The sequence below is a fragment of the Rhinopithecus bieti genome, unplaced genomic scaffold, assembly GCF_001698545.2.
Source record: "Rhinopithecus bieti isolate Rb0 unplaced genomic scaffold, ASM169854v2 scaffold_74573, whole genome shotgun sequence".
Taxonomy (NCBI): Eukaryota; Metazoa; Chordata; class Mammalia; order Primates; family Cercopithecidae; genus Rhinopithecus; species Rhinopithecus bieti.
The window spans coordinates 397,148-410,378 of record NW_016828021.1 but is presented as its reverse complement, the minus strand read 5'-3'; the positions used below and the strand labels follow the sequence as shown (position 1 = coordinate 410,378).

Sequence of the window (13,231 nt, the reverse complement as noted above, 5' to 3'; positions counted from 1 at the left end):
AACAGAGACAACTGGACTTCTGACCTGAGGAGCTTTAAGTGACCAGATCACAGCCATTGTTTGAAGTAAAGGGGAACCCATATACTTGACAGATATGGTAAGACCAATGCTTCCCGTGGTCATCACCCATTGCAAATCCTGCTGAGGTCTATAAAAAGTAGTCACCACAGCAGTGCTGGTATAAGGGGTGAGTCAAGGGATCTGAAGCAGTGGGCTCAATGTGTCTGATAGAGTAATATATAATCTACATAGAGAAGCTAATTATCCACACCATGTCTTCTTTTCTTCCCCCTTTTCTTATCACATACACCCTGGAATCAGAGCTATTTATTTAAATAACACATGCATTATATTTGAATTATTTGGTTGCACATGCTATATAAAGCAATACATTATTTTTATTAGAATGTCAATGATCAAATACTTGATAAAAATTTTTCTTTTATGGAAATTTCCCCTGAGGGGGGAATATCACAATTTTCATAGAAGGATTTAGAAGTTGCACTATATAATAAGAAATGAGTACTACAGATCCTTAGCAAATATGACTTTATTCTTCCACTTTTAACAAAATAAATGCCTTGGAACAAATCACTCAGTTTGATCATGATTGAAGTTCCTATTGGAACAATATATTTGGCATTTGTTAATTATTTTTCAGTGGGGCTGAGTGATATCGTTTAACTGTGTCCCCACCCAAATCTCACCTTAAATTGTAATAATCCCCACATGTCAAGGGCAGGGCCAGATGGAGATAATTGAATCATGGAGTGGTTTCCACCATACTGTTCTTGTGGTAGTGAATGAGTCTTATGAGATCTGATGGTTTTATACATAAGAGTTCCCCTGCACAATCTCTCTTGCCTGCCACCATGTAAGATGTGCCTTTGTTCTTCCTTCATCTTCCACCATGATTATGAGGCCTCCCCAGCCATGTGGAACTGGAAGTCCATTAAACTATCTCCTTTATAAATTACCCAGTCTCACACATCTTTATTAGCAGCATGAGAATGGACTAATAATACCCTGAGCATGAGTAGAAGAGAGTCTCAAACTGAAGTGAAGAAAAAGGGAAGGGGCTGATATGGGGAGAGGAGCAGTCCCTCATCAGCAACATCAAATCCATTTCCCCTGAGGAAAGACAATGCCAGACAACTGTAGAACTGGGCCAGCACCTTCTGAAACGATCTTGTTCCCCAAATAACTACAACAGATATTAAATAGTAGATAAGCTAACAAGTAAAAGCAGAAGTGAAAAAAATTGTTCCATGAAAATACAGGTACTATATATACATATAGATATAGTACATAAATATGTGTGTGTGTACTTAAGCCACAATGCTGTAAGAAATCATAAATTTATCTGAAAATACTGGGTAAGGAGATAGTATCCATAAAAAATACTATTCGCATAGAATTTAAATATTCAGTGAGCTTTCATTGACTAACTTTCGGACACCAGGCATTGTGCTATCATGTAGGAATGTAGCAAAAATGACATAGTTCTTATGTGCACTAAAGTAAACATTATCCAGAAATACGTAGTCTTTCTTGTTTTCTTAAATTGGAAGACAAACAGTATAGGTTTCTCCTATTGGCCCAGGTATATCATTATCAAGTTCAACTATTCTGGCAGGTGGTAATAACTTGTTTTTCTTCTCATGCTGTCTGCCATAAATAGGATCAATAAAGTCAGAATAAAGATCACAAAAACTTTCATTACAGTGCGAGTAGTTTAATGCAGCAGTTTCTATGTGCCTAGATTAGTGGCAGATACTTTAAGATTCTGGAATATCTGAAAATATTATTACTTCTCTGGTTCTTGATTGTGTAAGGAATGCTGAAGTTATTGACTCCTTAATCTCTACTGAAGGGGCTTACTTTGAAGACCAGCAATTTCATTACTTGATTCTGAGAGGACTTTAACAGAATCTCAAGCAATGTAAGTGACATTTAGCAATCATAGCAATAGTCTGATCTTTCTGTCCTATTATAAAACAAGCCTACATTTATATAATCCTCAGATCTCAAAAGAAGTTGGAGAAAGCCACTGCCCGGGAAGTTCCTTATCCTAAACCTAAATCAGATGCTAATATCTTGTTGCTGTTTCAGTTTTAACAATAGACTCTCAAGGATGCTAATGTCTTGTTGCTGTTTCGGTTTGAAAAAAGACTCTCACTTGTACTCATCGACGAGTGTTCTCTATTTCCTATCGGGATTAGCTATATTTAAATCTTCTTTTAAGTCTGACAGAAGAGCTCTGAAATCACCAATAATGTCTTCATTACTACACCGATACTTAAATAATGGACAAGAAATTATAAAGGCTTAGCAAAGACATTCAGATTATTATGGCTTTTTGAAATATGCACCATAAACTATTAAGATCTTAGAGTGCTTGGCCAAAGTAAAACTTGAATATCCCATCAAATACCTCATTTTGATGAGAAAATTTATACTCAGAAAATTTAAGTGGCAAATAATCCAAGTCATACAGACTGTAAGTTACAGAACCAAGGCACAAAAAGGAGTTCTGACTCTTGATCTAAAAGTCTTCCCACTGTGTCCCTCTATGGCCTTCAGTTTTGGGCGGTGTATTTTGTTTGTTTTTTATTTGAGTTATATACGAGTTTAAACACAATTCTTTCTACTATGGGAAACAGCTTATTTCATTTTCAAATTTTGAAGCTCACATTTTTTAATGGTTTATTTTTTCATTAAATTTGAAAGGCTTTATTTAACAATTAAAATCAGTCCTATTGCCTCATCCATTGAATTAGATAAATTACAGTAAAACATTTTACAGCTGTAAATTAGTATAAAAACATAGCTATCTTTTTATTATTTGAATCATAGAATGACTTTACTTAAAATGACTAAAGTTTGCATTTAGAATGAACACTTTTAATTTAAAAGTCTGATTTTCATTTAACTGTGATTTGTTTAGCTAAAACAAATGGAGAATTTGAATTTCTTTACTCCATTTTCTTTCCTCAACACACACACACACATACACACACACAGATATAAATAAGAAAATTTACACTTCCAAGAGTCATTTCCTTAGTGAATCACATCCCTCACTTTTTTCCACACTATCCTTCAATGATGAGAATGAAATTTGCCTTATTTCTCCATGGTATCAGTAGAAACAATTCAACACAATGTTTAAACAAGTGTAAGGACCCTGTAGTCAGAATTCCTGTGTTCAAATCCTGGCTCTGCCTTTTTCTAGGTGAGCAATCTTGGACAAGTTGACTATTAAATAATTGCTCTGAGCAGATGGCAGTGACAGAGCCCTGGGAGAATAACTCTCTCTCCAGGCCAGGAGAAGAAAAATGACAGTGCAAGACAGAGGATAGGACAGTCAAGAGGCAAAAAGAAACACAAACGTAAGGGCACAGAAATGAAGGAAGAATGTTTCCATGAGGAGTCAACCATCAATGACAATGTCTACTAAAGTCCTAGAGAATGAGAATGTAGTGAAAGCCCAGGATAGGTATCAATGACATTCTTGAAGGTGAGACAGCAGTGATAACATTCTGACTTGAGGGGCTAAGGTGTAAGTGGTTAAGAAGCAGGAGTTTCTCTAGACTGGACTGGGAAACAGGAATAGCATGTAGCACATGTCTACCTGCCCTTGAATCTAAGATCCAGGAGACCACTGCAGATGAATAGAGAAGATGTAGCCAGTGGAAAAAAGAGAGGAGGTAAATCTTGAAAACCATTAAATGATCTGAGGACATGGTTCTGGGGAGGAACTGTAAGGAAAAGTCTTTCTCTTGTCTTTCTTGCAACCTCCTATTCGTCCTATAAGACTCAGCATAAAACCACTCACAAATAAAGTCTTTCCGAACTGTCCTAAATCAGCTTCTCCAATTTCTTTTTCTAAAGTCTCCGAGTACTTTGTTTTATAATCTTTTATAACATTTAACAAATTATATATAGTATTTTCTTAGTTAACATGCCTGCCTCATATATTACATAGCAAATTCCCCAGAGCTAGGGTTTATGACTTTTTTACTTTTTTCTTCCTAGGGCAGGGCATAGTGTTAGATACTACTACCACATTAGTGGGTGTTCATAAAATAATTAATTAGCAATAAGAAAGGGGCTGGGTGTGGTGGCTTGTGCCTGTAATCCCAGCACTCTGGGAGGCCAAGGTCAGGAGTTAAGAGACCAGCCTGGCCAACATGGTAAAACCCTGTCTCTACTAAAAATACAAAAATTAGCCAGGCTTGGTGCCGCATGCCTGTAATCCTAGCTACTGAGGCAGGAGGATCGCTTGAACCCGGGAGGCGGAGGTTTCAGTGAGCCAAGATTGTGTCATTGCACTCCAGCCTAGGTGATAAGCAAAACTCCATCTCAAAAAAAAAAAAAAAAAAAAAAGAAAGAAAGAAAGAAAAGGAAATGAGAGGGAGAAGGTTAGAGATGGGAATGGAGACTAAGACTAAGGAGATGGAAGCAACCTCTATAGGATCTGAGCAAGATGAACTGGATGCTAAGCCTCTTCTTGCAGACCCATTAAATTGAGGAAGCGTGAGTTTCTAGCATGCCTGTTGGATTTTGTAGGCTTTCTCTCCTTCTTAGAGTTTTCTATAACCTAATAGTAACTCTGAATAAAATACAAGTAGAGTTGTTTAGGTTTAGTCATAAAATACAGGAAAATTTGATATTCTGTGGAGTGTAGGTCATAGAATACCAAGAATGGACATTGAAGTCACCAAGAAATATAGCAGTCACAGTGATGTAGAGACAAAGAGTTCTGATTTTGTGACTGGCATTGCAATAGTATGGATTTTTTTTTTCTTTGAAACATTGCCTTGGAGCCAATGTATATTATAGAGGGATTTGGGAAGGACCAAATAAAAGACAAAAATGGGCTGGGTATGGGGAAGGGAGAGAATAGAAATGAAATAATAAATGTAGATATACTCTGGCTTTCAGAAACTTTCTGAAGGACTTATCAAGTAAAAGAACTACAAGCTGTTGTAATTTCAACAAGAAATTGAAACTTTGTCTTTTTTAAAAAATCCTAATTTGCTCCCTCCCCTTGAGACTTGGACAGGTGAACAAACTCATTGGGGGCTATAATGAATAACATCTCATACAGAAATTATATGCAGGGAAAGCTCATGACACAATCTTAGCATACAGAATATCTGTTTTTACATCCACACTCTCTCTACCATCTTCATTTGCTGTGTGCTGATAATGAGACAGTGGTCCCTAAGGGAAATAATGTAGTTTACTCAGGGCATTCATTCAAGCTCTAAAAAAAAAAAACTCCAAACAGACAGAGAACATATGAGGTTAATATTCAAGTGTTAATGAGGACTTAGGTATTGCGAAGCTTATATTGTACTAATTAAAAATAATTGCATGGTCCTAGAATTAGAGAGCTTTCACTGAGGAGGGTCTCAAGGTCATTGCCGCCTCTCTGGATTTCCAACTTGGCTGTGCACAAACCTCGTGGTTACTTTAACAGGAATAATTAGGTTCTGGGCAAACACATTCCTCCAACCAAATTCACTAGAGTCTGTTTGAGATTAAAAAATAATAATAATAAAGTCAGTTTCATGGTTTCTAATGAGAAATACCTCTTTCCAATATAGAAACTTATTTCTGAAAATCAGATTAGGATCAGAAGGTGGTTTCATGGTTAAAAAGGGAGCAGAACAAGGAGGGCCCCAGAGACCATCCTACACTGAACAATACCAACCCAGATAAGCCCTATATAAACTATATCACTGCTATGCCTACATTTTACATGACAAGGTTTCTTTATTCATTCAAGGGTAGAAATTCCCAGAAAACGAATACCTCTTTTAGCATCTTATAACCTGGTCCCTACAGCAAGTATGTATGGGTATGTAGTAAGCTTGTGATCGCCTCCAATATAAAAGAGCAGAAAGGTGAGGACATTCTTAAGCGATTGATTGATAAGAAAAATGTTATATTACAGCATTTGTTATCAAAATTAGATTTAAAATTATTTCATGCTTTTTCCCAGTTTCATATCAAATCATTAAAAGTGAATATTTTCCCTCTTCTGTACAATCAGGAAGACTGCTTATGATGTTCCAAAGATAACCTTTATGTATGTGCTCAGCTTTAACTTGTGAGTAAGTTTCTCACATGGGTTAATACTTGCCCACTTCTAGTGATCCTCATGCTTTCAAGGTCACAACAGGAAGGATGTATATTTCAAGTTTGTTTCTCTCAAAGCACCAGGAGTAGACAGGGATGGAAAGAGTCTTCCTCAGTTCATCAGCATCATGGAACTGTAGCTCTTCTCCTAGGGAATAGGACCTCCTTCATGTTTCTCCCCCAACCCTATCCATTCTTTAATTGATGCTTTATTTGCCAGCAATTCATGCCTATTACTTATTTTTACTCTTAAACCTTTTGCTTTTCTCTCTCTGCCAGTGTTTTGGCAATCCTGTATAGGCCTGCGGCCACGTCTGCATGTAAGCAGAGAACAGAGGCGTTAACAGAATTTCTCTCTCACATCCTCTGCTTGGGCCATGGTGTTTCATGTTCTACTGGTAGACATAACCTTCAAGGCTATGTGGACCTTTAAAGTCAGTATGAAAATTTGACTTCAGTCTTCCATCTTTCTTTATTATTCTGCTTAACATACCTTGTGTTCATCCACAACACTGGAAGCACATTAGTTGCTTAATAAAAGTTATTCTTTAAATAGAGCCATTATTTTTATATAGTTGTGATATTATTTCCATACACTATTTATATAAAATCATATTATTTTATATAGTTTTTATATAGTTGTGATAAAAATAATGCTCCCCACCAGAGGTTCATGTCCTAATTCATGGAACCAGTGAATGTGTAACTTTATATGGCAAAGGGACTTTGTACTTGTTAAGAGCCTTGATTTGAGGAGATTATCCTGGATTATCTGGGTGACTTTGTGTAATGACAGAGCTCCTTAAAATAGTCAGAGAAAGAAATTATGAAAGCAGAGAGTTGGAATGATGTAGCACAAGGAATATTCCACATAATTCCTAGCTTTGAAGACGGGGGACTGGGACGATGAGCCCAGGAATGTGTGTGGCCTCTATACCCCGGAAAGGCAAGAATACAGATTCCCCGCTAGAATTTTCAGGAGAAATACAGTGCTACCAACACTTTGAATTTAGCCCAGTGAACCCCATTTCAAACTTCTAACCAGAACTGTATCATTATTATGAACAGTATCATCATCTCTAGAACTGTAAGATAAATTGGTGTTATTTTAAGTCACTAAGTGTCTGTCATTCGTTATAGCAGCAAGAGGAAACTCATACAATAGTACTTCATCATTTTCCTTGATAGGTAATATGCAGACAACATTCATTGTTTAATGAAAATGAATAAGATATTTAGGGGCCGGGTGCAGTGGCTCACACCTGTAATCCCAGCACTTTGGGAGGCCGAGGCAGACGGAAGTCAGGAGTTTGAGACCAGCTTGGCCAACGTGGTGAAACCCCATCTCTACTGAAAATACAAAAATTAACCAGACATGTTGGCAGGTGCCTGTAATCCCAGCTAATTGGGAAGCTGAGGCAGGAGAATCGCTGGAACCCAGGAGGCAGAGGTTGCAGTGAGCCAAGATTGCACCACTGCACTCCAGCCTGGGCAACAGAGCCAGACTCCATCGCAAAAAAAAGAAAAAAAAAAAGATATTTAGGACTTGTCACTGTCACTGTCTAAATTTCTGCATGCTATGAAATTCAATCTGATATTTATGTTCAGTAGTAATATTTCTGAATAACTGAGATTTACTTATGAATATATAGCATGAGAACTTTTACTTGGGACTTGGAGTTGCAACAGAGAAAAATTACTTTACCAATAAATCAATAGACTTGATGAGTCTATTTATTTTGCCATCAACCCAATTACCTTTCTGTTCGTCAGCAGGCTACTGGCAAAACTCAATTATCGACGATGGCTCAGACCCTTCTCTTTCTTCAGTGGCTGCCTTAGCTCTTGTGTTCTGTCATCTCCTAGGGCTTACTGTGCAAAAATTGTGCAACCCAGCTAGGATTCCACTGGGAACAGAGCTAACTGGCTGAGGCGTGCAGGGTAAATACTGTCATTAGCTCATTATCTGCATAAAAAATTAAATATACTCAATAACTTCTAGTTTTTGAAGTATCTGATTTTATTTAATCTTCACAATAACTTGGTGAAGAAGGTATTACTATTAGGTTGGTATGAAAGCATTTGCAGTTTTTGCCATTACTTTTAATGGCAAAGTCGCGATTACTTTTGCACCAACTTAATACCTCAATTTTACAGTTGAAAAAAACCACGTTAGGGAGAGTAGCCAGGCAGTAAATGACAGAAAGGAGATATGAACTAAAATTTATTAATTCTTTATTCAGATGATAAAACTAATGTGATTTTGCTCTATCACACCTATTCTTGTCATTTTACTCCAGTGTCAAAATTCTAGATACATATTTTTAAATGTATTTTAAAGACAAAATAACATAACATATGCACATTGTAAAGTGATGTGGGAAATTTTAAAATCTATAAAAGTTTTAAATCGCCCACAATATTACTGCTGAAAAGTAACAACTCTTACTATTTTGATGTATTTATAAACATTTTTCTGTGTATTTATGTATTTCTTTTGACACAGTTTTGCATCCCATTCCATTTTATCATATTTCCAGTGAAGTGAGTTGGCATTCTAACCTTATCATATATACAGTTTTACTGTATTGTCTTTCAGTAACCTACTTTCGCTGGATATTTAAATATAAATAAAAATTAGTCTACCTTGAATTTACCTTTTTTCAGGATGAAATCTATTTTTCTCCAAATGCAGTCAGAGGACAGTAGTGCCAGCATCATTTGGGAGCTTGTTATAACTGCAAATTCTCTACTGAGTCCAGGTCTTTGGGGTGAAATCCAGGAATTTCTGTTTTAACAAGCTCTCCCGGTGTTTCATACATGTAAAACTTTGGACTGAAGTGTTTGCTTTTCCGTATGTATTGATGAGGCAAAGCAACTTAGGCCTATTGCAGGCTAAAGGGAAGCACAATAATTGTTACACTTTGAAGAAAAACAGCTCCTTCCTTCCCCCTTCCTTCCTTCCTTCCTTCCTTCCCTCCCTCCCTTCCTTCCTTCCTTCCTCTGTCTCTCTCTCTCTTTTTTAGAGATGGAGTCTTACTCTGTCACCTAGGCTGGAGTGCAATGGCACAATCTTGTTTCACTGCATCCTCTGCCTCCCGGATTCAAGAGATTCTCCTGCCTCAGCCTCTTAAGTAGCTGGGACTACAGGTACCTGCCACCATGCCCAACTAATTTTTGTATTTTTAGAAGAGACCAGGTTTTACCATGTTGGCCAGGATGCTCTCGATTTCTTGTCCTTCAGCCTGCATTGCCCTCCCAAAAGTGCTGGCATTACAGGCGTGATCCACCGTGCCCAGCCTAATATTTTTTAAAAATGTATCTAGAGATGGGGTCTCACAATGTTGCCCAAGCTGGTCTCAAACTCTTGGCTTCAAGCAATCGTCTCACCTAAGTCTCCCCAAGTGTTGGGATTACAGGCGTGAGCCACCTTGCCCAGCCTAATTGTTAACTCTGACTGAGAACTTTTGTAGATTGAGAAAGCAGCTGGAGTATTGTAGACAAAGGCCACCCCAGAAAGGGTGAGTGTGAGGTAAGCAAGCTCCCGTGGCGAATTTGCCTGACCAGAGCACAGCGTTCAAGCTGGCAGGCAGCTGAAGCCGAGAAAGACCTGTTAGGACAACGAAAGTTCTTGTACACATAGATGAAGATCTGTGATATAATTTATAGATATTGAAGAAATATTACACATTATTTAACATAAAAGTGATGTTCCACAACTAGACCAACATTGGTTAAAAGCACACTTTAGTGAGAAGTAAAGAGATATTTGGGTAGAACAGCCAATTAATAAGGTGACTGTCGGAAACAAGATACCAGATGAAGGAAAATGATAAGGAGTTTTGGCAGAAGGAAAAGACAATGATTAATTACTAAATATTATAATGGAAAAGAAGGGGGATGGTTTCAATGGCAGATTGGCCAAAGGGACTAAGAGGAAAACTAGAATTTGAATCTGACATCCTGGTTTCTCTTGAGCTGTACATAACAATTTTGATAATCTGGAGAGAGGTATAAAAAATTAATAAAACAGTTTTTTGCAAAGATTGTGAGTTTAGGTTACTCTTAACGCCTCTTTATTCCTAACGACCTACATCCAGTTGGTTTCTATGTCTTGCAGATCTTAAAAAAAAAAAAAAATTGAGGCTGGACACAGTGGCCCAAGCCTATAATCCCAGCACTTTGGGAGGTCAAGGTGCAGATCACCTGAGGTCAGGAGTTCGAGACCAGCCTGACCAACATGGAGAAACCCAGTCTCTACTAAAAATACAAAATTAGCTGGGTACGGTGGCAGATGCCTGTAATCCCAGCTACTCGGGAGGCTGAGGCAGGAGAATCACTTGAATCTGAAAGGCAGAGGTTGTGGTGAGCCGAGATCGTGCCATTGAATTCCAGCCTGGGTGACAAGAACGAAACTGTCTCAAACAAACAAACAAACAAACAAACAAAACCTTTGAAACATTTGAATCAGTTCATCAGTTCTATTTACTCTCTTCTTTGTCATATTGCTTTAGTTTAAGTACTGGTAATCTTTCAACTGGCAACCTATAGTTGAAACAGCCTAAATATTCTTTCTACCTTTTGAATTACTTCCCTAAAACCTGTTGCTTTGCTACACAGAGTTTTCATTCTGTTTAAGTTGATACAAAACCTATACTGACTTATGCCATCTTCCTGCTAACAGTTTAAAAATACTTTTCCTCTGCTTTTTATTGTACTGTTTTACTTGCTATGACATTCTGAATTAGAGCAGCCATGTAGTTTATCATCTGAATGAGGCCCTTGGGACATTAAAAGTGGGCATATTAATAATTACACTGGGACAAAAGATGTCTGGGCTTTGCTTAGCTTTCTAGCCCCATCCTCTTCTAATAGCAGTTTACGAATGAGCAATACCAAAATAATTAGTGAACAAACACTGTTCCCTTCTATCTGTGTTGTTTACAGCTGTATCTGCAATGCCTAACACACTGCTCAATGCACCATAGCTCCTCAATAACTATGTGCAAAAGAGGAAATGAGGGAGGGAGGCATGGAAGGAGAAATTAATAGATCAAAGAATTTTAGAAAGCTTGAATCTAGTACTCTGTTGTTGAAATGACATAGAGTTGAAAGTCTAATATCCTTGGAGAGAGGAAGCCCTGGAAAGCCAAAAGAGACACAGAGAACTTGGTGTAGAGGAAGGTTAAAAAAGGGAAGTCCCAGAATCAGACCACCCATGAAACTGACTTTCTGATCTCAACCAGGCTCTAGTGAATTTGGCTGGAGAAACAAGTTTTTCCAGAGCCTAATTATTCCTGTTAGAGTAACTACCGAGGTTTGTGCACAGCCAGGCTAGAAATCCAGAGAGATGGCAATGACCTTGAGACCCTCCTCAGTGCAAGCTCTCTAATTCTAGGACCATGCAATTATTTGTAATTAGTGCAATATAAGCTTTACAATGTCTTGTAATTTATTTTGTACCATTTTGTAATTTAACACACAGCAACCCCTAAGAGTGTAATTCAAGTGAAACTTACCCAAGACTTCCCTGCTTTTGTATCAGGTAGACATATTTTTACCAAAAATGTATCTTAGTTTTGTGAAAAGAACTTTCAATTCTTCATTAACTTCTGGGTGGAGCTGTTTACAAAAAGTTTTCTCGGTAGCATGTTAGATGTTCTAACTACAAAGGCGATGTGTAAACGTCCGTTTTGTACTTCTGAAAACAGGTGCAGTCTCAGTGAGAAAAAGAAAATTTGTCATGAGCACTGGAATAAAAAGGGAAGTAATGAATAAAAACATAATTTAATTACATGAATGTCAGCTTTCTACACAAACTAGATTTGATGTAATTAAAGCACCTGGAACAAATAAAATGAATCAATGAAATCTCTCACCTTTTTTTTTGAGATAAAGTAAGATTCAAAATTACATAATATTTATGGACAACTTGTACTAACTATGCAAAAAATAAGTGTGCGTGTGAGCGTACGTGTGTGTGTGCACAAGAGAGGCAGAGAGAATGAAGGATAATTTTTTCTGGCCTCTGAGTTGATAACCAACAAAGCAGCCAATATAAATTTTTTATAGTAAGGGGATAATATCTATAAATAAGTATAAATTAAATATTGTTTTCAATGATCATGAGCCCCAGTAAAATAAACATTACATTTGTTTCATGATTGATTGTTTTAGTATTTTCCCCAGCATACAGTCATACCAGGAGCCTGATATCTTTGTTAGGTCAGGAATGCTTATAGAGAAAGAAACAAATTATGAATTTAAATTTAGAGGCATGTTCATTCCAGGAAGAACTACTCCAAACTAGTGGTTTGCTAGCATTGCCTGTGCCACTGTGGTATTTATCTGGGGAGCCATTTGTTCTGTGCTGTGCTCATGTAGGATATTTTGTTTGTTCTAGCTATCTACGAGCCTTCCTGTGAAGCATACAAACACCTAGGCCAGACGTCAAATTACTACTGGATAGATCCTGATGGCAGTGGACCTCTGGGGCCTCTGAAAGTTTACTGCAACATGACAGGTAACTGTGTCATATCTATGTTTTATGACAGTGCTTTTCTATATGTTGTGAATAAGCAGTTCCACCAGTGGTTTGTTTCTTGGGTGCTGTTTTTTTTTTTTTTTTGAGGCGGAGTCTCGCTCTGTCGCCCGGACTGGAGTGCAGTGGCCAGATCTCAACTCACTGCAAGCTCCGCCTCCCGGGTTTACGCCATTCTCCTGCCTCAGCCTCCCGAGTAGCTGGGACCACAGGCGCCCGCCACCTCGCCCGGCTAGTTTTGTATTTTAGTAGAGACGGGGTTTCACCGTGTTAGCCAGGATGGTCTCGATCTCCTGACCTCGTGATCCGCCCGTCTCGGCCTCCCAAAGTGCTGGGATTACAGGCTTAAGCCACCGCGCCCGGCCAAGGGTGCTGTGTTTTTATGACAGCATCTAATCAGCAAAATATTGCTGGATTTCTTAGATAAGATGATGAAATGTATTATTAATGCAATAAAACATTTTGACACTGTGCTTTTCAAAAAGTTTACCTTTGACGTGAACAATTAAGAATCTGTTTTTTTTTTTTTTTTTTTTTTTT

The 13,231-nt window shown here is 37.8% G+C and overlaps 1 protein-coding gene across 1 annotated transcript in view; it reads left to right on the top strand.

The window, feature by feature from the left end:
- Window positions 1-13,231, top strand: part of LOC108523542 (contactin-associated protein-like 2) — a 1,139,721-nt gene that overhangs the window by 772,777 nt on the left and 353,713 nt on the right. Inside the window, exon 11 of the mRNA XM_017864187.1 lies at window positions 12,554-12,673. Within this exon, the coding sequence (XP_017719676.1) occupies window positions 12,554-12,673 (120 nt within the window). The remainder of the gene's footprint in view (window positions 1-12,553; window positions 12,674-13,231) is intronic.